The 27040-nt window shown below is 43.2% G+C and overlaps 1 protein-coding gene across 1 annotated transcript in view; it reads right to left on the bottom strand.

Moving 5' to 3' along the window:
- The window catches only part of atrnl1b (attractin-like 1b), a 61061-nt gene continuing 34021 nt past the window's right edge, over positions 1 to 27040 (bottom strand). Inside the window, 5 exon segments of the mRNA XM_029456026.1 lie at positions 1 to 1343; positions 2013 to 2127; positions 7952 to 8059; positions 21926 to 22004; positions 25944 to 26005. Coding sequence (XP_029311886.1) covers positions 1219 to 1343; positions 2013 to 2127; positions 7952 to 8059; positions 21926 to 22004; positions 25944 to 26005 — 489 coding nt within the window. The 3' untranslated portion in view covers positions 1 to 1218.

Here is a 27040-nt window from a genome sequence, read left to right as displayed (position 1 = left end):
TCTCTCTCTCTCTCTCTCTCTCTCTCTCTCTCTCTCTCTCTCTCTCTCTTCAATGGCATCCGCCCGCCGCACCAATCCAAGGGCGAGTTCAAAACCTAATGTCCAAGTCGCACAGCAAAATGACATGATAACAGTAACAGTAAAGATCGACCAGAACTTCCGTGTTTCTCTGCATAATGTAACTTCTTTGTAACAGTGAGCACACTGAAAAAAACAAAAAAACATCCAGTTTGCTAATGAAAATAAAATGCATCTAACTTTTCATAATTTTTTGGAGATTTCCATGCTTCGGTTTTGATGGGTTTTGTTCGTGCCTCTTCCAGTTTGCAGTCTCCACCCACCTGCCGCTGGTAAGTGTTTGCGGTCTCGTGTCTCTGCAGCATTTGTATAATGTATTCCACAGACAAAAATACAGACTTTAGCTTCAGCTGGGTGGATGATACCTATGTACAGTAAATGCTAAAACAGATCATTAAATGGTAATTGGCAAAGTGGTGTGACAAAATAATCTCGTTGTCAAAACACTATCACGGGGGTGTTAGAAAGAGTCCTGGCTTAGCGCATAGCTTTCCCCGTGAGAAGGCAGAATGATTTCAGCAAAGGCTTCGCATAAGAACTAAATGCTTTAGCACCATAGAATACCACTTGTTGGAAAGCAAAAAGAAGAACAAAACCCCCCCCCATAGGCAGCATGTGCTGGATATCTACCAGCCATCTTTTAAAATTTTTTTAAACCCATCTCTTGTATTTCCAACACGGCGTGAGGGAATATCAGTTAAACTTTGATACGACCAAATGTACAGACACCTTTTTGCTTTTCCTTCATGCTGAGCAAAATGGACAATGGAGGTGTCACAAAGATTATTCACGACTGAAGCTTCGACAGGAGCACGTCCTCCTGATAAATCTGTCTCTGATGCCACTGATCAGGCAGGTTCCCTCTTAGCGGAGACGACACAGGTGGAAGAGATTTTGGGCCCGTGTGGGTGGAGCAAAAGTCGCTCCAGAGATCGGAGAAGGATTCATGTGAGCAGAGGTTGCAGATTAGAGCAAGCAAAAAAAAAAAGGGCCGGTCAGGAAAAGGTAAGCAGAGTTGTGCTCTTGTGGACTTGACAAGTTTCAGTGAAAACTTGAGTGGTAGCAGCCAAATGTAATCGTGTACATGGAGCCATGTCGTGTCTCTGGAAAGGCCTCCAACTGGATTGACGGGGTTGAGACTCAGACGCAGGTGCCTTGGTGCGCTGGAGGATGGGCTTTTCGGTTCTTTAAACCGTAGGACTTGTCCTTAAAATCTGTTGGTTTCTGCTGTGAAATGTCTATCAGCGCACTGGCAACGATGAGTCCTAAAGAAGGGAACGAGCAAGAGAAATGTGAGGGTGGTGGAAAACAGGCAATTTCCACAAAAATGCTTTGTTCAGTTAAAAAAAAGCAGATATTACAAGTATGTCTGCAATAGTTCAAACTCCCAAGTTTATGTTGAATATTTTTTAGCAGCTTCCAAGAACAAATTAGTTTTCTTCCCGTGGGGAAAGTAACTTGTTTTTATTCATTTGAGAAACGTGTGGTTTTGGCGTGACGTTCGCTGTCTGCGATATATATTCAGTGTATAAGATGGCCGTTTGTGACCTTTGAAATGATATATTTTTAACCTGCGTTCTGAAAAGTAGAGTCAATTACTGAATTCAGTTTGTCCTGCTCACTCTAATAATACAAACATATTTAGACAGACAGACTTATGGGTCACTGAACCATGCTAAACACGAGCCTGTAAAAATCACTGGTCTTGAGGAGGTTGTGCTAATTGTGTGCATACCAGGTAACAAGTTCATAAATATATTTACTAAAAATAAGTTTGCATCGTCAACGGATCAGGTGATCAACATTTATCAGAATAAAGCAAATATGGCGAGCGTCATCGCAGTAAAGGAGCGTTTCTATACACACCATTATGAAGACACAATGTATATTAACTATACTGATGATAACAGTTGTTTTCGGCCTGTGTGTGTTACCTGACTGTCCAGGTGGAGGTAGGTCTGAGAGCCCGGAGGGCAGACGCATGAGGACAGTCAACACGGCAGCTTTGCCTCCTGAACATGGCTCCATCGCAACAGGTTTGGGTGCACCCTGAGAAGAAACGATAAATTATAATAAAATGCTAACACAAATTTTAAACGCATTTTTAAAAATGCATAATGGAGTAGTTGGCCCCTCCTCCCCGGCTCAGCGAGGGGTTTATGATGCTCGCCAGCGGGGGGGGGGGGGGGGAAGCCAACGCAAGATTCAATCTGGTTTTGGAGCGAGCTTTGTCGGCTTGGCGTTTCGCCTCGCAATATTTGCATTTTTTGGTGCCATTTCTAAAATGTTTGCAGCTTCCTCTTTGATGAGTGCTTACGATCTTGCACAGTAAGATACATTTGCAGTAAGTCTAAGCTTTTTTTTTTTTTAAGAAAAACTAACTCATTGTGCCTTTAAAACACAGAAACAACTGAAATTGACATTCTCACTGGTTTGTTTGGATTTTCCAGTAAAAACTGCTGCTTCCTGTATCATGCACAGTCAACACCTATACTAGTCATTTGAGATAAGATGGGTGCGACAGACAGAATGCAAGATATAACTTCATTGACACGATGATGCAACAAAACCATGATCTCGCTAACAACCCAGCTTAAATCAAAGTGATGCGGCGGTCACGCTTGGAAGGTCTTGATAGTTGAGGACCGGCAGACCAACAGTCACTGATATTAGCCCTTTAAGTTGCTACATGTAAGAAGAGAGACCGTCCTCCTGAGACAAACGGTTTGATTGGTCACACACACAACAAAACACTTGTGTGTGTGTGTGTGTGTGTGTGTGTGTGTGTGTGTGCGTGTGTGCGTCCCTGTCAGTCCACGTGTTGAGGCAATGACCTACCCTCTCAGTTAATGGCCAAAACAGTTTTCTCAAGCGTGAAAAACATGTCATCCTGATAATGAACGTCAACATGTTTTGGATGAGGGAATAGACAATTGGGGAATAATAACATGTCTGAATAGAATAGACTTTTCTTTCTGTGTTTGGCTGAATTAAAAAATGGAGATGAAAGAGTGAGAAGAATGGTGGAAAACACCAGCACATGCATTAAAACATGAGAGAATCAGGAGTGGGATAAGCTCACTTGTATCAATGTGATCGACTGGAATTAGTTAAATATTCCCCTAACACTGATGCTGATTGGTGCGTTTTGAATACGCATCGACTCTCAAAAGCCTTGATGTATAAACAGTACGTCAAGTATAAATGATTATTCAAACGTTACATGCACATTCGGAGTTCTTTAAGAAAAACTAAGTGCAATCTTGGTTCCTAGAACGCATGTTGTGTAATTTCCCCTCCAACTTCCTTCTTAAAAAGATCGACTGAAAGAAACTATTGGATGTAGATTGTGAAAGGTAACTGGATTTGTCCTTCATCAAAAAGAGAAACCTTTTTTTTTTTTTTACATTTGAATAATTTGCTGAAGTTATAAAAGCTGTCAACATTGGCCCGGGTTAATTTCCATTTGCCTGTAGCACTAATCAGCTGGAACTAATACAGAGGGACAGAAAGATGAGCAGAACGGAGAGCAGGACAAAAGGTGAATCAAGGCACAAAAAGAAAGTATATTAAATGTGACAGACGCAAACTCTAATTGTTAATCAGTTAAACCGTTATAAGAAGCCACATTTTTGTTTTTGTGCACACATTACAAAGCCTGATTTCCCTCTTTCCATATAGGTTGTGTTAATATATGTATATAGTGCATACATATCACCGTGACTCAAAACTCTCATAGGACACGTGTGAATGCAAACACAAGGAAGCAAACGTTTGATTCATACTGTAAACAAGAGACGCGTTTCTGTATTTCAGGCAGGCTTTGAGACGGTTGATGTGCATTGTGACTCGACCCAATTAGGCCGCAGGGTCAGAACACAATATTCTCCCGCTTCTTTTCGGGCACGTTGACGATCGAGAGGCCCGTTTTAGATTTACCGCTGACATACGAGGGCAATTAAACTGCCAGCCCTTTTTTCGTGACCATTCAAGTGATTGTGCTAATGAATAGCTCGAGTATATAAACCACATTCACGCAAAGGGGGGAGCTCATTTAACCTGATGCTGAGTTTTGATTGAAGCCGATTCCACTGCAAGATAAACTTACACGGACCACTGGGTGAAACATCATTACAGCTGCTCCAAACCGATGAATAACATTGTGGTTTGTAAGACTCGCATCAGAAGCTACAGCAGTGTGTAAAATACTGTCTCAATCTTTACTCGTTAATCATGCAAAGATCAGCAGGAAGTTATTAAACAGAAATGTTATTAGTTAAATACAAGGGAAGTGCTATTTCAAGCCATAGCTCCAGGGAGGGCAATGTCTCATTTGTTCCTGACTGATGTATCTCAACACTGAATATCTTAAAGTTTAATTCCGTACACTTTCTTCATCCCCAGAGGATGAATCCTCTTCAGACATTTTTCTCCAGTTGACACTTTGGGCTTTTACTGAAATGTTTGAACAACTATTGGATGGATTGCCACCGCAAACGTACCTTAGTGCACTTACTGAACATAGCACTAGTATTAGAATAAATATAAATGTTGGTAATATCATGAGTGAAGCTATTATTTATTTTAACATAGTGCTGTCTGTCCTTTGAGTGTGCAATTAACATCACATTGTTTTGTTTTTTTGGAACTACCGCTGTGATTCTTTACCATTTAAGCATAAATAACAAGTAAAGCATTGTTGTTTGTGTGAAATGCAGCAACAACAGCACCTTCTTTCTTCTCGCCCTCTCTGTAAAATGCTTGTATCAATCTGGGAAATATTCAAAAAAATCTAATTCAGAGGAAAATCAAATCAAAAAGAAATCATTTCATTCCATTTCAATTATAGGGCTGGCTTTCTGCTTTTTAAAATGAATGTCTCCATGTTCATACCTTCCAAAAAAGGAGCTTTACACATCCTGCAATTCCTCAATGCATTAATCAGGATGCATCATGGTCATTCATAATCATCCGAGCACATGTACGCGCACGTGCACGCACACCACCCTGCTGACAGGTGTCATCCATCACACTAGCTGTCCGTTAGTAGTTCCATATGTTGACTGTCAGCCATAGTGAATGGAGACATCTGTGACATTGCGACCTTTGGGCTCTGATTGGCTCTCTGTCCAACAGCTGCTGACATCTTGGTCACTAAAAGCAACAGTCCCATCTCTTGGGGCTTTAAAACCGACCAAAAACGGAGGAAAATGGGCACAAAGGCTGTTGTCATTTTCCTCTCAGACCAGCTGGAGGGTCTTGGTGACAGAGAACTGGTAATAATTAATGCAGCGAGATCAGTGCCGGCAGTACAAACGGAGAAGAAGAGCCTAAATATTTTCATGTGTTGGAATGGGTGCGAGGGGTATTTTGGTTTCTGCAACCCTTCTGTGTTTTGTTTCCTGTGCGAGTCGCGTCATCCATTAGTGTGGTTGTGATATTCTGATGATAAGTCTGCTCTGAACTTTGAAGTAAAAACTTCCAAACTGACCTGGAAACTCCAAGCAGTACTTGCATTGTGCGCCTGTATGTAATCCTACATCATCTCTTCAATTCAACATTCAATTTGACTCGGAAAAACATCGATTTAAAGACCTAATTTACGATATAGCTAAAACCGTCTCCCGTAACGCTGTGACCGAGTGGGTCTGAGTTGAAAGCACTGACAGCGCCGGTGAAACAAACAGGGAACCAGTAACGCTAGCGTGACATCAGTGTCCTCTTTGACATCAACACACATTTCCAATAGCTAAGTGGTGCCAGATGCTGACCAATTAATCTTTATAAAAAGAGAATTAGTCTCATTCACATGGTTCACCTTCAGCTGGAGCCAAGGCATGTGGTCCAACATATGCATTATGCACATTGGAAACCATGAAGATGTTTTCCTACGGGAACGAGTCCAAAACACACGGATATATTGAAAAAGCTGGAAACTTGAAATAACATTATTACCATAGTATAGTAGGGAAACTACCCCAATTGCTACAGCAACATATTTTCAATAGAGAAATATAAATGTACCCCTGCAAAGTGTGCTTTATGACCTTTCATTTATAACATATTCATGTTCCATTTGGCTACTGCACATCTGGAATTAACACCTTGCCTACAGTAATGCTGGAGTCACACGCCATTGACATTTGAGTCGGTTTCTACGCCACTAGAAGCTACTGGAAAATTTGGTCTGGAAATAATTAATTAAAACACTCAATTAAGAGCTGCTCGGTGAATTAGATGTACGCTTGATTTATCGTTAAGACTGCAGTCGTAAGATGCGTTTTTAAAATTAATGCGCTGAGCAGGAAGAGCTGCTCGTTTGTACCCTTGTGCGTGTACTTTATGTTAAAGGTGCTACTGAAAAAGCATTCAGCGTACACGTTTGTGAATATTTGTGAACATATTTAGGACACAGGCGAGTAAAATCAAGTTGCTTTTGCAGTAACTTCCTTAAAAGCTGTAGGGACATCCAAGTGAAATTGAAAGTCAAGCATCCATAGGTTCATTCTGCATCTTGAAAGGGTCAAGAAACAGATAACTGAAGACTGTTTTGTTTTTTTCCCCCCCAAAGTTATCGTTTCCAAAACAGCTTGGGATATTGTTTACACGGCAACACTCTCCAGTGGACGCCAAGTCTCTGCTTTAATACGCTCTATAACAAGAACACTGTTGGGGTTTTTTTGTGCAGAAATGGGAGGAATGCTACTGGAACCAATGCTTAAATAACAGACAAACCGTCCCACTGACAAGGATGTAATTAACATTTTACTTAAAATGGAGGCAAAGCAGTGATCTTTAAAACCATTTCACGTTCAGAGTGTACCTCGCTGCTTTAAAAGCACAACAAAAGAAGTGCACTCTGAGAGCTAAGAAGCATTGTTTTTCTCCTCTTTCGCTCTTTATATTGCCCTTCACAACACCATAATGCACAGTGAGTACCACTCAGCAGTATACATTAATAGCTAATGTAGTGCCTGTTTCCTGGTTGCCACAGTGATTTTATTCCTCTCAGCGGCAGGTGACACAGAGGTGGTTCTGGCTGAGGAAACACTGTTGGTCCTCCGATGTCAATTTGAGGATCTAGCGTCCCGTATTGCTCCAAGCTCTGCTTTTATTCATAGAGCCCTGGACTGCGCTTAGCGTCAGATTTCTTCTCCACTTTTTATTTTGCACGGGAGGTATTCACATCGTGGGAATAAAGAGGTGAAGTAGCAAATGTTTCAGATGTGCAAAAGCATGTGGGCATGGCAGGGCATAATGACCATCACTATAAATCACCATGCAGCATGTTCCCAGTACAGAGCCCGGGAGGAACAAGTAATGCTAAATGAAGACATGCACACTACAGGATAAAAGAACAATAATAAAATGTTTCGTATAAAGATCCTTACGTCAGCATTTTAATATCAGAGCAATCAGCAATGCTTTTTTATTTTTTTTACGTTTGAAAAATCTATTTTTAATGACATCACTTCGCATAAAAAAGATTTAGAACATCGATTGAAAGGTGTCAGCGAGTCCGTAGCCCTGATTGCAGAGGACAATTCAAAGAAAGGGAGGGACACGGGAAGCAAGGGCCATCGCTGGCACGTTTCTTATCGATGTGAGGATAAAAGGCTGACATATTGTGAGTGGAGGACACGAGTTGGTTGAGTACATCGCAATAAGTTCCAATTATGTCGCACAACACAACTATTGTATGTATGTCAGTACAAAGCACTTCAAATCTTAGATTGAGATGACAAAATAAGGGGTGGGCTAGTCAAACTCTGCTCGTCAGGACCCCAGTTTGCTGCTTTAGGCATACATTTGATATATATGTGTGTGTGTGAGTGTGTGCGTGTGTGTGTGTAATCAAGAAAGCAGGACTCACATCAACCACAGGCTGCAAAGGTTCGGTTTCTTCTCCCCTGGCATCCAGTGCGAGCGCAACTGAGGCAAATGGACGACTGGCCATCTGCTGACGCTCTCTCATCAGTTGCTGTGAGATCAAACAGAGAAGACGAATGAGCTAAACAGTATTCTGATCAATCAACAGAGAAATATAAAAAAAGAAAGTGAGTGAGAATCAAAACAATCACATATGAATTACACACGTAACAGTACGTACATTATTCACATGTAGTATACCATCATAAATATTAAAGAAAATGTCAAACACATTGCATTGAAAAGACAAAAAAACACATTCTTAATTCTCGCCCTCATTAGTGAAACGCTTACAGGAAGTCACCATCATCCAAAGCGATGCATAGAAACACAACAACAATGTCTGACAGCGGTGTATTAACAGAGGGGAACCTCGGGGTCGGAAAGAGGAAGCTAATGTGGAAGTGAACTTAAACTTGCACCCTCTCTAAAAACGCTGTGTTTTCGTCTTTGTCTTGAAACCCTTTCACGTTGTGATTTCAGTTCATGAAAGTTCATTGTAACATTTTGGTCACCCATCTTGGCTCCAACCCTATCGTGTCACTTCCTGGTTGCAAAAACAAATATGAAAATCATATCAAAATATGATTTAAAAACACAAAGAAATGACAGCATTATGAAACATTAACGCTACAAATTCTAGGGAAAGAATTAAACTTGACAAAAGTATTTGATATTAACATTAAAAGCTGAGAACTCTCAATTGTATTCATTGATTTGATCAAGCAGACTGTGATATAACAGAATATAAATTGTCATTTATTTCCCACATACAGTGCACCACCACAGAGAAACTCTGCACACAAACGCTTCGTTTAGGTTTGTGCCTAAGAGCAACACCGTTGCTGTTGCTTAAACAGTACAGAAAATAGCCTCTCTTGTTCTCCACTAATCAATAGTGTAAAACAACTAGCGCCGTGTCTGATCAATATCTAAACAGGCCACCATTTTAGAAGCAAGGACATCACTGATTGGATATTGGATTTGTGATGAGCTTAAGTGTGGTGCATTAGGATCTAATTGTACTTCAGATTACTAAACACATCAAGCGCGTGCGATGATCGGCCTCATGACATGCCCTTCTTTGAATAAAGAAATATGGCTCTGCATGTGCACAGTCATACAAACAATTTCTTACCAAAACTTCATGTTGTAGATGGGAAAACGCAAAAAGTTAGCAACTGTCCAAACATAGCGAAGCAGCTGTAACTAAATACGGCAAACGTGTCACGCTTTGGATTTCTCCACATGCTGAAGCGGTGTGCATGCGACCGTGCTGAGAACGATAGTCGCCTTTTCAAAGAGTTTGTAAGGGTGGTGTGTGTTTGTTTATAGCTTTCCAAAACCACAAACACAAGAGTAAGAATCGTATGTGGTAAATCTGACATCATTGTAAAATCCCAACTTTTCAGCTCCTCCTTTAAAAGAAGTAGAAAATCAATGATCTTGTCAGGCCCTAACCCTAACCCATCATCGGTCTGTGAGCCTGTTTGGGTCAACAGCACGAGGACGTCGACTTTTCTGGTGGTCTAAATCCTGAATAGGAATGTGTCCTTGGTTGTAGTAATCAACCCTGATATTCTTGTGTCCAGTCCCCCCCCCCCCCCCCCCCCCACCCTCACTCACTCTGAATTTAATTAAGTATTCATTAGTCTGGCTATTAATTGGCAAAATTCAGATGAGGTCTGGAGAGGTTGATAGCATTGTACAAGCGAACAAGTGGGGAATCAACGACTCCATCTATGCGACAGCTTGTAAAAAAAAAAGAGAAGTGCCAGTGCACTGTATTCACTTTCTCTAATTGTTATCGTTCTGTTGAAATGGTGGTTTACAATTAATATGTCAAAATCCTTTAAAAGATATTTGAGATCAAACAGTGACTCATTACCATGCAGGTCTACGTCCAGAGCCTCGATCAGCTGCGTCTTTTTAAAGAGATTAAATTCATAAAAGACCGTGCACAGGTTCATAAAACAACATGTTCTGAAATAATGCTGATATTTTTATTTTTTATTTTAACGTTCAAATAAATGCTTATTATGAACTGGCAAAACAACAATGTAACAAACTGCATTTACTTTTCTCCGTAATAATCAACAGCGATAATTAACAATCAACAGCGATAATTAACATTATGATGTTATAATGTTATAGCTACCTACAACTGACTTTCATTGTTATGATCAAAACGGGTTTATTAGACACACGTATCGGCAAAATTGGAAATTGAAAAACATATAGCGCTTTTCCAATCTTTACGATCACTCAAAGCTCTTTACAACACATGTCAGCATTCACCCATTCACACAGAGTCAGAGGCTACCATACAAGGTGCACGTCATTCACCCATTCACACACATTCATACAGTCAGAGGCTACCATACAAGGTGCACGTCATTCACCCATTCACACACATTCATACAGTCAGAGGCTACCATACAAGGTGCACGTCATTCACCCATTCACACACATTCATACAGTCAGAGGCTACCATACAAGGTGCACATGAGCTCCTCAGTAGTGACAACACACACACACTCACACCCAGGGAGCAATTTGGGGTTCAGTATCTTGCCAAGGACACTTCCGGCTGACTGCAGGGGCTGGGGGATCGAACCACTGACCTACCTCCTGAGCCACAGCCGCCCCACGTGCACACTAATGTGTATTACATATACTGAAAATTAGAAATATGGACAGTGTGGTTTGTTTGTGTTTGTTTGTTCTGTGTATCATAAATAATTGTTTGTGACGATGCAGCTAATGCTGAAGCATTTTGAACCTTCAAGCATTCCTTTACAGACTCACTGATGGAGAGCGAGTGAGAGGAAAGTTGAGGTCACTTCTATGCAAGAACTTTTTTTGTTGAATCACTCTGAAAACATTCCCCAGGGGAGGTAAAGCTGAGGGGGGAAAAACACAGCCATATGAAATTGAGATTGATCACCTGATTGATTTTCCTTTCTTTTGTAGCTCTGATTTCTAAACTTTAAATCTGAGGGCCCTGTGTTAGATTGTTGTACATCTTTACTATTAAAACATCAAAACCAGCAACACCAAACCGATAGATTTGAGCTGCTGGGCCACCGCGGGTCAAAATGAGAAATTTTTGCCCTTTTCGAAAAGATAAAAAGCAGGATGGAGGGCCCGGCGGGGGTTGTCGCAAAACAAGAAAACAGCTCACGGCTTATTACGGTTTCCAACACAAGAGCTTCAAATCCAACAACATTCATCCTAAATGTCAGATAGCAGTAATGTTATTTATCATGTTGCAGAATGCATTTAAAGCAACAGAAGCAGAGTCAGGGAATGCTGGCGATTTGCTCCGTGTCCGGCTCAGGCAGCAACGGATGTGCTGGGAATACAATCATCCAAAAAAAAGGGGCCAGTACAATACCAGATAGACTCTACAAGTGAACACTGAAGTTAATGACAAAAGGCGAGAGTGAACTCTGCAAAAAGCGAGTAAAACGTTTGTGCAACGACAGACTGATTTTTGTCAATCCGTCACACAATACAAGCTGGAGCCATTCACGGTTGTGATAAGGGTGGGCATGCAGTGCATTGCTATGCCACTTGATTAATTTGGCAAATGAGTGCATGAATTATCTGCCTTGTGAATACAGCATTTTGCTCCCTTCACTGGATTCTATAAAAAGGGTAAGTGTCATCCCGCCTCTGAGCGTATTCTACACCTAAGCAGGTCACTTTGTCCTTTTCAAAGATCACTGGCTGAGCCCGCAGGCGCTGCCCTGCAGAATAAGATGAAGAAAGCCATAATAAAATGGAAAATAAAATAAAGATCTATACAGACACCAGGATTAATGGAAGATATGCCGTCTAGTAGACTGTCACTGCGTGTCACACTGATATGTCGGTGTGGTTGAGTGGTTTTGTGTAGGCTCAAGTACCGAGAACTCATTAAAAAACAGAAAATATGAATATGTATTATTGTGGTGATAAGTAATAGGGTTACATTATAACATAAAATATTCATTAAATGCTGTATTTCTATAAATCTGTTTTACTCATTAGTGGGAGGGCTTCCAATGGTAGATTATATCCTGAGCTGAACTCCTGGTACGCTCAATCATCTGTAACTTTAGAGGAAATTATTAGAGTGCCAACTTTAAACTGAACAAGAGACCATCAAGGTGACCAGGGGCTTAAGAGAAGGATAATCTTATTATAGCAATCGATGACTGCTGATTGAGCTCTTCAAGGGAAGAGCAGAACGTCTGCAGAGGGACATGTGAGGATTATGAGGATAATGTGTTTCAGTTTTGTCAATGCGAGCACATAGTTAATTAGATAATTGAGTCGTGTTGATCAAAATGGGTCGTTTACAGTGATCATTTTAAAGCAAAGGCCCACGCTGCCAGCATCTGTGTCTTTTCTTTTAATATAGAAAATAAGCCTTAGGCTGCATTCAGAGCGATTTAATATCTGCATTTAAAAGGCAGCTCTTTGCAGACCAGCCAGGGTGCCGACGCTGAGGGCAAAGAAATCATCATCATCCTGCAGAAAAGTGAACCTGGCACAACTGGATCACAATGCAACTTCATCTGCCAATCAAACATGTGCAAGCTAACATTTCTGATAGATTTTTCAAATGTTTGTCTCCATGAACCATGATTTTCTTTGAAATCAGTCTAGTTGATAAATGTTTTAAAGATTTAGACCTGTTGGTGGTGATAGAAAAGAAAAGTCAGGGGGATCACCAAAGTCAGTAACATTCATCATCTGGGCACCATAAAGCTCTTCACAAAAATTGAATGTCAATCCATTCAATCATTGTTGCGATATTTTAGTCTGATTAAAAAGAGTTGGACTGACAGACATCGTCGTCCTTGAGCCAGGTCTAACATGACGCACCATTATAGACATTACATAACATTTCATTTTGCTGAAGCGACTTACAGTAAGTGCAAACAACCACGAGGATACAAACTCCAAAAAAGCAAGAATCTTGCAAGTACATTAGCTTCAAATAGGTGAAATTGTTTTAAGTGCAAGTGCAATAGCTTTAAATAAGCCAAACCAATTGAAGTGCTACATACAGAAATAGAAAAATAAGGTTTTGGGTTTTATTTATTTAGTTTTTATTGGCCAGCTGCTGTTAAACACAGTTGGGTTTTCAGTCTGCGACGGGAGGTGTGAAGACTTTCTGCTGACCTGATATCAATGGGGAGCTCGTTCCACCATTGTTTGATCCAGGGTAGCAAACAGGCGGGTTTTATTTGAGGGGTATCAGAGTCCCACTCGCAGTGAGGGAGTAGCGAGCTGATTGGTGTATGGTTCGCCCATAGCCTGGATGTAGGAAGGGTATCATCCATTCTGGGTCAGTAGGGGTCGTATCCTCCTGATATTGTAAAGAGTATCTGCAGGAGTGCGCTTTGCACAGCCGCTACAGCTCTTATCCTTTACATCCATCACTATCTTGTCCTCAGGTGATACAACAGGCAGCTTTAAGCCATCAGTTACAAACTGGCCACACGTCATGGCCAGGACAACGTATATGGGCTGATGATAGCTTTAGATAAATGCATGCTAATGAGTTACTGGTGGATTTAGTCAATGGCATGCTTAGAAAAGAAACGCTTTTAAAGTACCGGTAAAAATCTGCCGGTCAGTACATACAGTACATTGCAAGTGTGGAGGTGCGTGTTTGTAGGACTGTGTGAGAGAGATAAAGAGAGAGAGAGAGAGAGGAGCTGCATTAGGTACATCCACACGTTTGTGTGTAAAACATCTTCCGTGTTGCAGTCTTGTGAAATGTCAGCGCCCCTTCCCTCCCGTTCCCCCCACAGGTAGCTTCAGAGAGGTCAGCCCTCGTCCTCCTCCGTGGCATTTACAGCTTTTCATCCCTTTGTCCCTCCACTCAGGGTCCAAGCCTCGTCATCTATCCTCAACTCAAAATTATTCAAATTACAACAGCTGCACCTTTGGAACAACTTCCTTTCAGCTCCTGACAAAAACAGAAAGCGCTTATCCAATTAGGGCATTAGTGTGGTAAAAGATTTGTAAGATGAAGTAAATACCAGGAATTACACATTTATTTATCTTATGGCTGTATATTTCGTAGAGGCCGTTATTGTAGCCTCCATTGTCAGATCATTTTTAGAATTACAAAACAGACAATGTCAACTTGGTTATCAATAAATACTCAAGTCGAATGTGTTTCTTATAAAACTCCAAAATAAGATAGTGAAACGGTTTCATATAAACCTTTATATATCCAGCACAACTCAGAAGTACTCAAACAGATTCCACACTAGCAAGCCAATAATAAAAAAACATTCAAAAGATCAATCAGTGACATCCATATGTCACTTGGCAGGATCAGTGACTCATCATTGTCGCCGCCATCTCTCGAGGCCTCATTAACACTAGTTTATTCCATGTACTTATGGTAAATGGAGGCTTGTGGGCATTAGATGGCTTCCAGCCCAAATCCTACCTGTCCATATTTGGACAAGCCTCTTAAGTGCACGGGCTGTTCCAAAGCCCTCTCAAATTTTGGGACCGAATCAATTTATCTGATATCATTCAAGACTTTGTAACCGTCTGTCAACACAAGCGAGTAATCACAAATCCACCGAAACTTCACATGAGTTACTATGAGACAGAATTCTGTATGCAACCTAAAATGCCAAGTGTTACAAGCAGTGTGATAAATTATTCATTATGAATGCCATCACAACCTTGCCCCCTTCTTCGTCTGCAAAACCGGTTTCCTACATTACCCACAAGGCTAAAGCAATAAAAGGCAATAGCATGCATTTAAAACCTGATGATGAAATAGCTCAAATCAAATCAATGAAAATGCAATTTTATAATGAATTTAAAAAAGACTACGTTCTGTAAATGTATCTTGCTTCGTCAAATGGGTCAAAAATCTAGAAATTACTTAATATAATTCCATTTCATTATTATAGATGTGCATCATTCTTTACATTTGAAGGGATTCCATTTACATTTTCAGTTTTAATGTCATCAATTAGTTCAAAAAACTGCAGTTATGTTTTTGTTAACAGCTGCATGTATCTTAATCTTACATCGATTATATCTTATATTTTTTATGTCCAGTCTCCCTTGAGGAAAACGTACAAAACAGAAGCAAAGAGACTCCTTTTCTAGGACACACAGATGGATTTGCGTATAATTGTCCTTTGAGCAGCCAATGCTCCAGACAGAACATCTTGTTTTCTGGGTAGGTTTTGTAAAGCGACATTGATTACGTCTGCACCTGTCAGACTCTGACAATCGACTTTATCAAACAAAAAAGTGAGAAAAAGATCCAAGTTGGAGGTTGTTCACAGGATTGCTTCACCAGCTAAACCATTTGTATTAAAGCACAAGTTCATTTATATACTAAAAGTCTTATTTTAGGTGTGTTACTAAATGGGTATTTGTTAAATCAGTAATGTTGGTGGAAACATAGGGCGGATTTAAAAGCAGTTATAGTCATTTGACCTTATAGCAAACGAAAAACATTTTCAGACACAAGTACTGACAAGTGAATGCCACATTTCATACATAACACCTATTTACTCTTGCAGGATATAAAACAGACCTTAACCAGTTCAGCGATAATCGCTACAAATGGCCCGACTGATTTGGGAAATGTGGACGAGAGAACCTGCCACGTGAGATGCAGTTAAAAGACTACTTGCAAACCCACAACAGCACTGAAGACATCCTCGAGGTCCTTACAGCTTTCAGGGAAAAGGTGAGCAACACACAGCTTCTCTTTACAACTTCTCTTCAAAAAAGGAACAGGAACCTTAAGGTATTCTTTTGCTCAGCTTTGTAAAGCTGTACATGTTCAAGTAAATGGTTTACTAGAACGTTACACATTTTTGAAAATACCTGTAATAGCGTCACCTCTGCAGCCAACAAATCCCAACAGAATCCCAGAGGATTTTAAATTGTAGGATGGAATCAAATTCAGAAATGTGAGCACAGTGAGAAATGTAAGGTTCACCTTTAACAAACAAAAGAAAAGGTTTTCTTCTTGATAAGAAGAATGGACAGACTCCAGGGAATGTGCACTCACATGCAGAGCAATACAAATATACAGTATATATATTCTAAACTGAGGAAATGAATCAATTCATAGATATAAACTGATGTGTCATCTGCAAACAACTCGGTCAGCCCTTCACACGGAATGAAAAAAAGTACTTTTGTTCCTCTGGTGACAAAACTTTTCAATCACTTGAAATTAAGAGATGAGAGATTTATATTTAAATATGTATCTGTTTTCATGTGGCAGCTGAAGGGCAGTGACAAACAGATGACGGGAATGCCAAGAGCAGACAGGAAAAGTGAGTAGAATTTCAATGACGTGAGCCCATCTGCCTGCATTAATTTTTATTGACTTTAATTCTTTGGATAGGCATGATTCAGAGTCACGGTAGCTATCATTCTTGTTTATTTTCATATATCAATTAGAGGAAGTAAAAATTTGGATCTTGAGATAATCAATGTCATCCCCAAAGGGGAAATAAATTGTGGGAGCTTTATTAGTACACTGCAGGTCATAAGGCTGGATGAGCACCAAATTAAACTTCCTGCTAGTAAGTATAAATCAGCATCTCGGAGAATATAGGATTCAGACTGAAGAAATGGAAATGACGGTCGCTTTCACATAATCCAGAAACCACCACATGCAGTTTGGGTTCAGGGAAGTCAGGTGAATTTACATACATTTGCTCTCTTCCTCAATTCCCTGCACCGCCTCTTTCTTCTTTCTTTCTACTGCCAGTCATCTCATCTTTCACCCCTTTTCATCCCCATCTTTTGTCAACTCCATCTTTCATACCAGCAATGAATATTAATGTTAATTCTATCGCCTTTTCCGTACGTCATTCACGGTATCTCTAATCGCTTCTAGGCATGGGACGATATGAACATTTCATGTCACAATTATCCTGGCCAAAATAATTCTAGGTAATCATCAAAATATGCTTAAAACTCTTAAATTGCTAATAAAACATATTGGAATATTTTTATTGCATCTGTGGTGACCCACTTGGGACACAGACATTCATTGAACATTATGAGAGGAGACACGTCTCCTTTAAGACAGGTAACCCAGGAGCTTTCTGGGAAAGGTTAAGGGTTAATGGAAGTGAGCAACCAGGGGTTGTTATTGTTTTACCTGTCGTGACTGTTGTGGGTGGAGGCTTGACTACTGCCGCTGTATCGCTGTTCATGTTGGGAAGTAAACGTTCGACTTGACAACTTGTCTATCGTCTCCTCATTACTACGCACGCCCACATTGGTGACCCTGAACGCTGAGAGAAAGCATGTTTGAAGCAAACGGTAATGCAGCGCCGGCAGGAGCTCTGGCTAACGTCTACGCCGCAACGATCAAGTTGCCTGAGTTCTGGCAGCACAGCCCCCGGCCGTGGTTTCAACACATTGAAGCCCAGTTCCAACTGAGAGGGATAACTCAGGACGCTACCAGATACTTTCATGTGGTAGCGGCGCTGGATGCCGCAACAACGGCACGGGCGATGGGGCTGCTGGAGGATCCACCGACGGACGGCAAGTACATTGCTCTCAAAACGCTCCTTTTAAGAACATTCGAGCTGTCGGAGATGGAGAAGGCGGACCGTCTGTTGTCGCTCACCGGACTTGGCGACAGCAAACCGTCCGAGTTGCTGGAGAGGATGTTGGCTGTTTTGGGCTCGGCGGATCCCGCTTTTCTGTTTACCCACATTTTTCTGCGCCAGCTCCCGGTGCCTGTGCGCACCGCGCTCGCCAGCTCTCCACTCTCCTTCACTAAGGACTATCGCGCGCTGGCTGCTGAGGCCGACAGGATCTTTCTCGCCAGCCGGCAGAATTTTGCGCACGCGCTGCTCCCCGCCCAGACCCCGGACCCGTTGCTGGAGGACACAGCGGGCACCGCCGCAGCGGCTGCCCATCGCCAACGGGACAATGGACTATGTTACTACCACAACAGGTTTGGAACCAAAGCCAAACAGTGTCGCCCGCCATGCACTTTCAGCAACCAGGGAAACACCAGGGCCGGCGCTCGTTAACGGCCATGAGCGCTGGCGGGGACAGCAGGCTGTTGTTTATTAAGGACGAGGTGTCGAGCCGGCGGCTGCTGGCGTACTCGGGTGCTCAGCGCAGCATCCTCCCTGCATCGGCTGCGGACACCATGGCTGGCGGATACGGCCCCCCGATGGACGCCGCGAATGGCACACCTATACGCACCTACGCCACCAGGTACGTGGAGGTGAGTTTCGGCGGGCGGCGTTTTGGCTGGGACTTCATCATGGCCGCGGTGTCGGTTCCCCTCCTAGGCGCTGATTTTTGTGTGCCTTTCACCTACTGGTGGACGTTACGAATTGTCGACTCATCGATGCTGTTTCGTTCGCTACATACTTGTGCACGCCCGGAGGTGCGGGAACGCTCGGCCTGTCCAACATGCTTGCCTCCGGAGACTCGTATCAACGCCTCCTTGCAGAGTTTCCGGACCTCACCACGCCTACGTTTTCGTCAGCGGTTGCCAAGCACGGAGTAGAGCACCATATCGTCACGGACGGCGCCCCGGTCTACGCACGCGCTCGACGCCTCGACCCAGCTAAACTCGCCATCGCCAAGGGGGAGTTCATGGCCATGGAGCGCCTTGGCATCGTGCGCCGCTCTGACAGCCCGTGGGCCTCTCCCTTGCACATGGTGACGAAGGCTGACGGTAATTGGCGCCCCTGCGGGGATTTCCGCCGCCTGAATAACATTACGACCCCCGACCGGTACCCCATCCCACACATCCAAGATTTTTCCGCCCACCTCGAGGGAGCAACCATCTTCTCCAAGGTGGACTTGGTGCGTGGCTACCACCAGGTACCGGTCCACCCACAGGACGTGCCGAAGACTGCAGTCATTACGCCGTTTGGGCTCTTTGAGTTCCTGCGGATGCCTTTCGGACTCAAGGGGGCGGCACAAACATTCCAGAGGCTGATGGACTCTGTACTGCGAGAAATGCCGTTCTTGTTTGTTTATTTAGACGACATTCTCGTAGCCAGTGCCTGTGCAGAGGAGCACCTGACACACCTCCGGCAGCTGTTCGAGCGGCTCAGTGCTCACGGGCTTATCGTTAACCCAGCAAAGTGCCAGTTTGGTGTGCCATCCATCAACTTCCTCGGACACCTTGTCTCGCCGGATGGAGCCGTTCCACTCCCCGCCAGGGTGGATGCCGTCGCCAGTTTCCCACGCCCCCGCACCGTTAAGTCCCTGCAGGAGTTCCTGGGCATGGTGAACTTTTATAATAGGTTCATTCCCCGCGCAGCTCACCTCATGCAGCCCCTGTACGACGCGCTGCGGGGTAAAAAGCAGAACGCAGATGTGGACTGGTCCCCTGATAGGGACATTAGCCTTTGACGACGCCAAGGCTGCGCTGGCCAGCGCTGCTTTACTGGCCCACCCGTCTCCCACGGCCCCGATTGCCCTCACGACTGACGCTTCCGACTATGCAGTGGGGGCGGTGTTTGAACAGTGGGTGAGTGGTGCCTGGCAGCCACTCGCTTTTTTCAGCCGCAAGCTACGTGACAGCGAGAAGAACTACAGCACTTTCGACCGGGAGCTCCTAGGTCTCTTTCTCGCCATTCGGCACTTCAGGTTTCTGCTTGAGGGCCGATGCTTCACCGCCTTTGTGGACCACAAGCCACTGACGTTTGCTATGGCCAAGTCCGCCGAGCCGTGGTCTGGCCGCCAACAGCGCCACCTCTCTGCTATTTCAGAGTTCACCACAGACATACAGCACGTAGCCGGAAAGCACAATTTGGTCGCCGACTGCCTCTCTCGACCTGTGGTGGCGGCAGTCCATTTAGGCCTTGACTATGCTGGCATGGCTGCCGACCAGGCCACTGACATGGAAGTGCAGGCCTACCGGACAGCCACCACTGGGCTGCGGTTAGAGGATGTGGAGTTTGATGACGTCAACACCACACTCCTCTGCGATGTCTCCATGGGTCAGTCCCGACCTATGGTTCCCACTAGCTGGCGGCGCCGAGTTTTTGATGCCATTCACAGCCTTTCGCACCCAGGCGTGAAGGCGTCCACTAAGCTAGTGGGGGCTAAGTTTGTCTGGCCTGGCCTTCGGAAGGACGTCAAGAGCTGGGCTGGCTCCTGTGTGGCGTGCCAGCGTTCCAAGGTGCACCGTCACACAAAGGCCCCCTTGGCACCGTTTCTCGTGCCCGAGAGGCGTTTTGATCACGTGAACGTAGACCTTGTGGGCCCCCTGCCCCCCTCCCGGGGGTTCACTCACCTCCTCACTATGGTGGACAGGACGACCAGGTGGCCAGAAGCGGTTCCACTGTCATCAACCACGTCTGCAGACGTGGCTCGGGCGTTTGTCGGATCCTGGGTGGCCCGTTTTGGAACACCATCAGACCTCACCTCTGACAGAGGCTCCCAGTTTACGTCCGAGCTCTGGACTGCTGTCGCTGAGAGCCTGGGGGTGAAACTCCACCGCACCACAGCATACAACCCACAGGCCAACGGGCTTTGCGAGCGGTTTCATCGCTCCATGAAAACTGCTCTGCGGGCCAGCCTCACGGACGGCGGCTGGGTTGACCGACTCCCATGGGTCATGCTCGGCCTCCGCTCTGCCCCCAAGGAGGACCTCCATGCCTCGTCTGCGGAGCTAGTTTACGGCCAGCCGCTTCGGGTCCCGGGTGAGTTTCTCCCGGTTGCTGCGGCTCCCTGGTCTGCTACATTACAACGAACGGGGCTCCGGCACAGCGCTGGTGACTTTGCTCCTATCCCCACTTCTCACCACTGCCTCCCTCCGTCCTATGTCCCCAAGGATCTTCAGTCGGCCACCTATGTTTTTATACGCCATGATGGCCACTGTACTCCCTTGCAGCCTCCCTATGACGGCCCCTTTCGCGTACTGGAGGCAGGGCCGAAAAACTTTTTGGTGGACAAGGGGGGGAAGTCGGAGCGGGTCTCGGTGGACCGTCTCAAACCTGCCCATTTGGACCTGGACAGGCCGGTTGAGTTGGCCGTGCCCCCGCGGCGTGGTCGCCCCCCTGCCAGGCCCCGGGACCCTGACCCACCAGTGCGCACCTCAAGCCCTGCACTGGCCCCTGTTGGACGGGTCAAGTCCCCCATCCCTGCACCTTCACTGGTGAAGCGCAGTCGGTTTGGACGCCCACTCCGCCCACCGCCGGGTGGGCCCTTTCACTTTTGACTGTTCGGTTGTGTAGGTTCTTGTTTCAGTTCTAGTGAATTCTGGGGGGGCCTGTGTGGTGACCCACTTGGGACACAGACATTCATTGAACATTATGAGAGGAGACACGTCTCCTTTAAGACAGGTAACCCAGGAGCTTTCTGGGAAAGGTTAAGGGTTAATGGAAGTGAGCAACCAGGGGTCGTTATTGTTTTACCTGTCGTGACTGTTGTGGGTGGAGGCTTGACTACTGCCGCTGTATCGCTGTTCATGTTGGGAAGTAAACGTTCGACTTGACAACTTGTCTATCGTCTCCTCATTACTACGCACGCCCACACATCACAGATAGGACACGCATCTTTTGTTTTTGTTGTGAAAACAAACTTAAATATTATTATTATCCCGATAATGGAAATTCATCACGATCAACTCATTGTGAGGGATTTCATCTCGTATCTCACAAACCTTTTCTACTAGTCTATTCAACTTCATTCCATAATTTCTGAATCATCCTTACTTATTGTATAATATTTATTTCTCACAAATGAATCGATCGAAGCCATTAGCACATACTGACTGATTTGTACAGATGTATAGATTTTGGGATAATGCCGCCTTAAGTTGTCATATTGAGAAGTAACTATTTGCACTACTAAACTGGGAGTCACTTAAATTGTGGCACGATCGTTTACGCGTGATATGTTAGCGGGATGCGTTTTATGGACTTACTTCTCTCCGTCGTGAAGCCCAGCAGGTCTGTTTGATCTTCCAAACCACTGCCGCCACCAGGAGCAGTGATAGAAAGCAACTGGAAGGAAAGAAAATAAACAATATTAAGCAAGATGACTTGAACTAATAACATGCGTCATTGAGAAAGTGCACACATAGATTATTTGCATACAGGGAGCAGTCTACCCTCGGGTATTTAAAGCATTTTCGCACGCAACAGTAGAAACTAACTGGATATGAACAAGCGGCTTAACCCAGGAGAGTCTCATGTTGCAAGAATCCCCATCTATACACGATATCCTTCCACAGCTTCTGGTTCTCCATACTCTAAATACTCTACCGAGCCTTTCTTTACAAATTGTGGTCAATGGTGTATTTTCTCAACATTTTCTTGATATATTACAACGACTGCAATATTACTGGCTGAAACACTTAAATACTCAAAGTTTCCCTCTAACTTCAAATACGACAAACCAGGGGAGATGATATGAAGAGGTGGCACATTCATTTCTTAGCAGACTGAATATTTTGGCCGATTACTTCAATTAATAACCCCAACAGTAAAATCATTAGTCAAGGGAAATTCAACAAGGTCCGAGCGCCGCTGGGATAGAAAAATATGAATGATTGAGAGATTCCACTTCATTATCCTGGTGACAGATGAGAGAGTTAAGATTATTATGCGCTGAAAAGATATTCTGCACTTTCTATGAGCATGTGGGAAACTAAGCATTGTGGTTAGGGGAACATATATCGCAACAAAATAATAGTTTGAGTTATTGGTGTCCATTTACTTGAAATGTAATCATTTCTTTTCTCTACCCACTGAATTAAAATGGAACTAAAATGACGGTTCCTGTTGTGCAGAAAGAAAGAAAAAATATATATATCATATTTGGATTTCAAACCCATACTGTAATATGACCGATGATCCCTCGTCTTCAGGGACTTGCAACAATTCTAAAATGGGCAGCCTGGACCAATAAGCACATTTCACCAGAGACGCATGACTAGCTCTGATTTCATGGCCCCGTTTGTTTGATATTTTAACTTGTGTAGGCTTTCAATTCGTCGGCCACACCTGTTACTCGATCTGTTGGCCGGGATCTTTAAACAACGTCTGTGAGGAACGTGATAACACTCGGAAAATACTGCCTCTCAAAAAAGGGGGCCACCAAGTGAAAAACAAAAAAAAATGTTTTATATATTTGAGAGGTGCACAAAGCTGGGAACCCTTTCATTCTTTTAGAAAAACTTGCACCATCTTAGAAAGCTTTGAAGACAACAGTAAATGAAGTGGGGTGGGAGGGGTTGCTGTGGGGGCTTCAATGACATTTTCATGTGGCAGAAGTGACAAAAATCCCTCGACAGATGTTTGGCTTTCATCGTCACTATTTTAGACAGCTTAAATCCCCTTTGCTGTTCCTTCTGCTTCTGTTAATAAAAGGAGAGTTCTGCAATCATTCACGTCCTAACGCCTTAAAAAGTAGTGAAGGACACATTAAATACTTAAAACAAAAGATGCACTCAAGTGTTCTACAAGTAGTTATTGATGTGGGATAGTTTGATTAGAAGATCTTATAACAGCAGGTGTTAAATTTCACTCACCCAAACAAATTCACGAGGAAAGCAAGGCAGCAGGAAGCCGTCGCACATTATTATTCATTTCCTGAGTTTACTGATCTCCGACAAATCCCATTGTTCTTCACACCATCTTTCATTATTATTATGCTTTTTCTTCTTTTTTTTCTTAGTGATAATGTCACACAATGTGCAACAGAAGAACATTTGCCTTTGACATAAACGCAGCTTTTCTTTTAATTACATACTCATTTCAGTAACCGCACGGCAAAGCAATCAATAACATCTATACCTTTAGGCTTCTAAGACACGATCCCAGAAGCTCTGTAAATAAGGACCCTTAAAATGCTAAATAAGAGGACATAATTATTTCTTCGAGGATTCAAAATAAAATAATTAAATAGACGCCTGAACCGCTTTAGAGTAATTAGACATTACATACAGTTTTGAGTGGCGTCATTCCACTTTATCAGACCTTTTTTTTTTTTTTATAAAGTTGGTGATTAATAAATAATAAACAAAGTGTGCATGCATGCTTCTTAGTCTAAGTATATGGTGCAAACACATAGCGACACTTAAGTGCATGTGTATACTTACTTACATATTCTGTATGTACACAAACAAACATATAAATGTGACTTGTGTATGTCACTTGTTAAATTAGTATAAATTAGACCCTGGGGTTCCAGTGCAAGTATAGTGCAGCATCCTATTAGAGAGTTTCTAATTTAATCAGAACGCATAAAACAAATCAGACTCTAATTAGATTACAACTCAGGCAGTGCTGTGCGAGTAAATATTGTTTAAGAAAGTCACTTAGACGGAGAAGCAAAGTGGAAAATGAGGGGGAAATACTTCTAAAAACGTCTTGTAGTGGAAAAAGGTGAGGCGATATTTGGATATTTGGATGTACGCTGAACAAAAAACGCAATTGTTCGCAGGCATGGCGTCATTTCTTCACCCCCCCCCCCCCCCCCGATACAAGGAGGGCCGAGAAACCCTGTGGGGTGATTTGACATTTTGTCATCAGGCTGATTATGTTTCCCGCAGGTTCATCCCCTTCAAACCTCTCACTCACACTCACACACACACACACACACACACACACACACAATCATCATCATCATAGCCTTTGACTTCCCCCCCCCCCCCCCCGAGTTTCTGGGTCAGTGAGAACCGGACAAGGATGCAGAAAAGACTCGAGAGAGAAGAAGTTTAACCTGCACGACAGTGGAAAAACAAAAGAAACAAAACAAATATACACAATGCATACTGAAGGGAAAAGATGCACAAACCCAATGTGAGATAAATTAATTACTAAAGTATTGTTTTGTAAATAACATCACCTTCCCAGAGAAAGGAGTACGGTTCTCATTTGTTCATTTAAAAATACCAAAACTGTTCCTAGTTTTCCCCCTGTGCAAATGATGCAAGTCGCGGCCAGACATATTTTAGATAAAATAAGCTCGGTCCTTCTCCTCTTTCCTTCTAAAAAAAAAATAATCCCTCAATTTGGGGTGTTCAACTGTAATTCGATCGGATGGAGGCAGGAGATAACCGATTGTGTGACAGCTTTTCAGGAAAGTTATTGTGTGCTGGGCAATGATGGACAGGTGCCTCGGGCCATGGCTGTCTTCTATTCCCACCTTGACAGCTACACAGATAATATGTTAGTCCATCAGGCTACTCTGGGGGAGCACACGTTGAAATGAAATGACACACACACACACACACACACAGAGAAAACTGCACCATGGTCAGTAACCATCAGTGTTAGGTGTGTAAAATAACCGTCCCCACCAATGACACCGATCTAATGATTGAAACCAACTTAACGTATCCGCTACCGATTTGGCACGACGACCGTAACCAAAGCTTTGTGAGGGAACTCCTGTAAAAAAAATTTAAATTTTAAAAAAGGGTCAATGCTGATCTGTTGAAGCTTTTTAAAATTGCCAATATCCAACTTAATGCATTCATTTTCCAATTATACTCGCCTCCCCTTAATGTATTCAGACTTTTGCTTTGCTTTTGAAAAAGCTCAATTGACTCATTTTCAACATTTCAATGAGAAAAGATTTCCATCGCAGCTCTCGAGACGAAGAATCATTAAGAGCTCCTCGTATCTTGATAGCCAGAGCCTGCTCTTTAGACGCCACTCGCGGAGCAATGTGTACCTATTTAAATGGTTACTGGCTGCTTCGTTTGCCACTTGAATAAAAAGGGAAAAATCACTGCTTAGAAGAAACAAGAAGAATCTACGTGTACTTGGTTAACAGAACAGGCTCGAGTAACTCAATAAGCCCCAAGAGGCGGGAGCGGGAAGATAAAGAGGTGGCGGGTCAAATTCTGGATGATGCTTCTTGACTGCCGAACAAGCAAAATCAAAAATGACATGAACGAGTGTGTCAGTTGTGTGTATCTTTGACTCACTTACCTGAAAAATGTAACAAAGAACTGCACAAGGTCCATGATGCTGTTGTGTTGGGAGAAGGCAATCTGTTAGAGAGAAAGAAGAAAATAACTAAATAAATCTCACAACATGATTTGAACATTGGTATAAATCATTTTTGGAGCATCATCAGTCAATTCAGATGCGTTTGTAAACCTGGACTTTATATTTAAAATATCGTGAGTTAGGAATGGTTTAACACTCGGCCTTCACTTGATTCTGACGGCGCTCTCGCAGTAGATCTGTGACACAGTGAAGGGGTTAACACGACGTCGTGTTGACAGTTTAAGTTTGCAGTAAGAGCACAACGGACCGTCTAAAAGGTCACTGACGAGATTGCATCTGTAAAAGCTTCTGCTTGAAAAAGATGAACGCTTTCTGTTTGTAGACGATCCACAATTTCTGAAACATAACGGTTGTTCCAAAATGTTTCGGATCAGCTGGAAAAACTCTATCTATTGATGCATTGTCGACTCAAATGTGTCCAACTTAATTTATTTTTGTCTGAGCCAACAACTTTATACTCATACAACTTCGTTTTGTTCCTGCATCTAAAACATCTAAGTTCAATAAATGACTAAATATTACTATAGCATTATAAAAAAACAAGTACAAGGACAGCCCATCTGCTGTTGAGGTAAACAACATACAGCTTCTTAAATAGCTGATTAGTATATTTATGTCAGCAGCACGGCCACTAAATAATATTTTAGCATCATTAAAAGAAAGATTACACATTCCCAGCAGCTAAATCACATCTGATCACAGCGACACGTCAACATCCACTATAGCTGCTTTGAAGGCATTTAGATAACACGACGTCATCCCCCTCCGGTTCACAGCACATAGGGTCACAAGTAACGGGGCAAAAAATTGTGCTTTTAGAGGTCAATTATGTGCGTCATGTTTCATGTTTAGAATGCTGATGAGGCAGCTGATGTATTTGGAATATATAAACACACACACACACACACACACACACACACACACACACACACACACACACACACACACAAGAATAAGAAAAGTAACCCTCTTTGCTCATTCCTTAATTATCTGATATTGAAAAGCGACGGAGCTGA

The sequence above is a fragment of the Cottoperca gobio genome, chromosome 19 (genome assembly GCF_900634415.1).
Source record: "Cottoperca gobio chromosome 19, fCotGob3.1, whole genome shotgun sequence".
In the NCBI taxonomy this organism is placed as follows: domain Eukaryota; kingdom Metazoa; phylum Chordata; class Actinopteri; order Perciformes; family Bovichtidae; genus Cottoperca; species Cottoperca gobio.
Note: the sequence above shows the minus strand (reverse complement) of the source record. Positions and strands in the feature narration are given on the sequence as shown.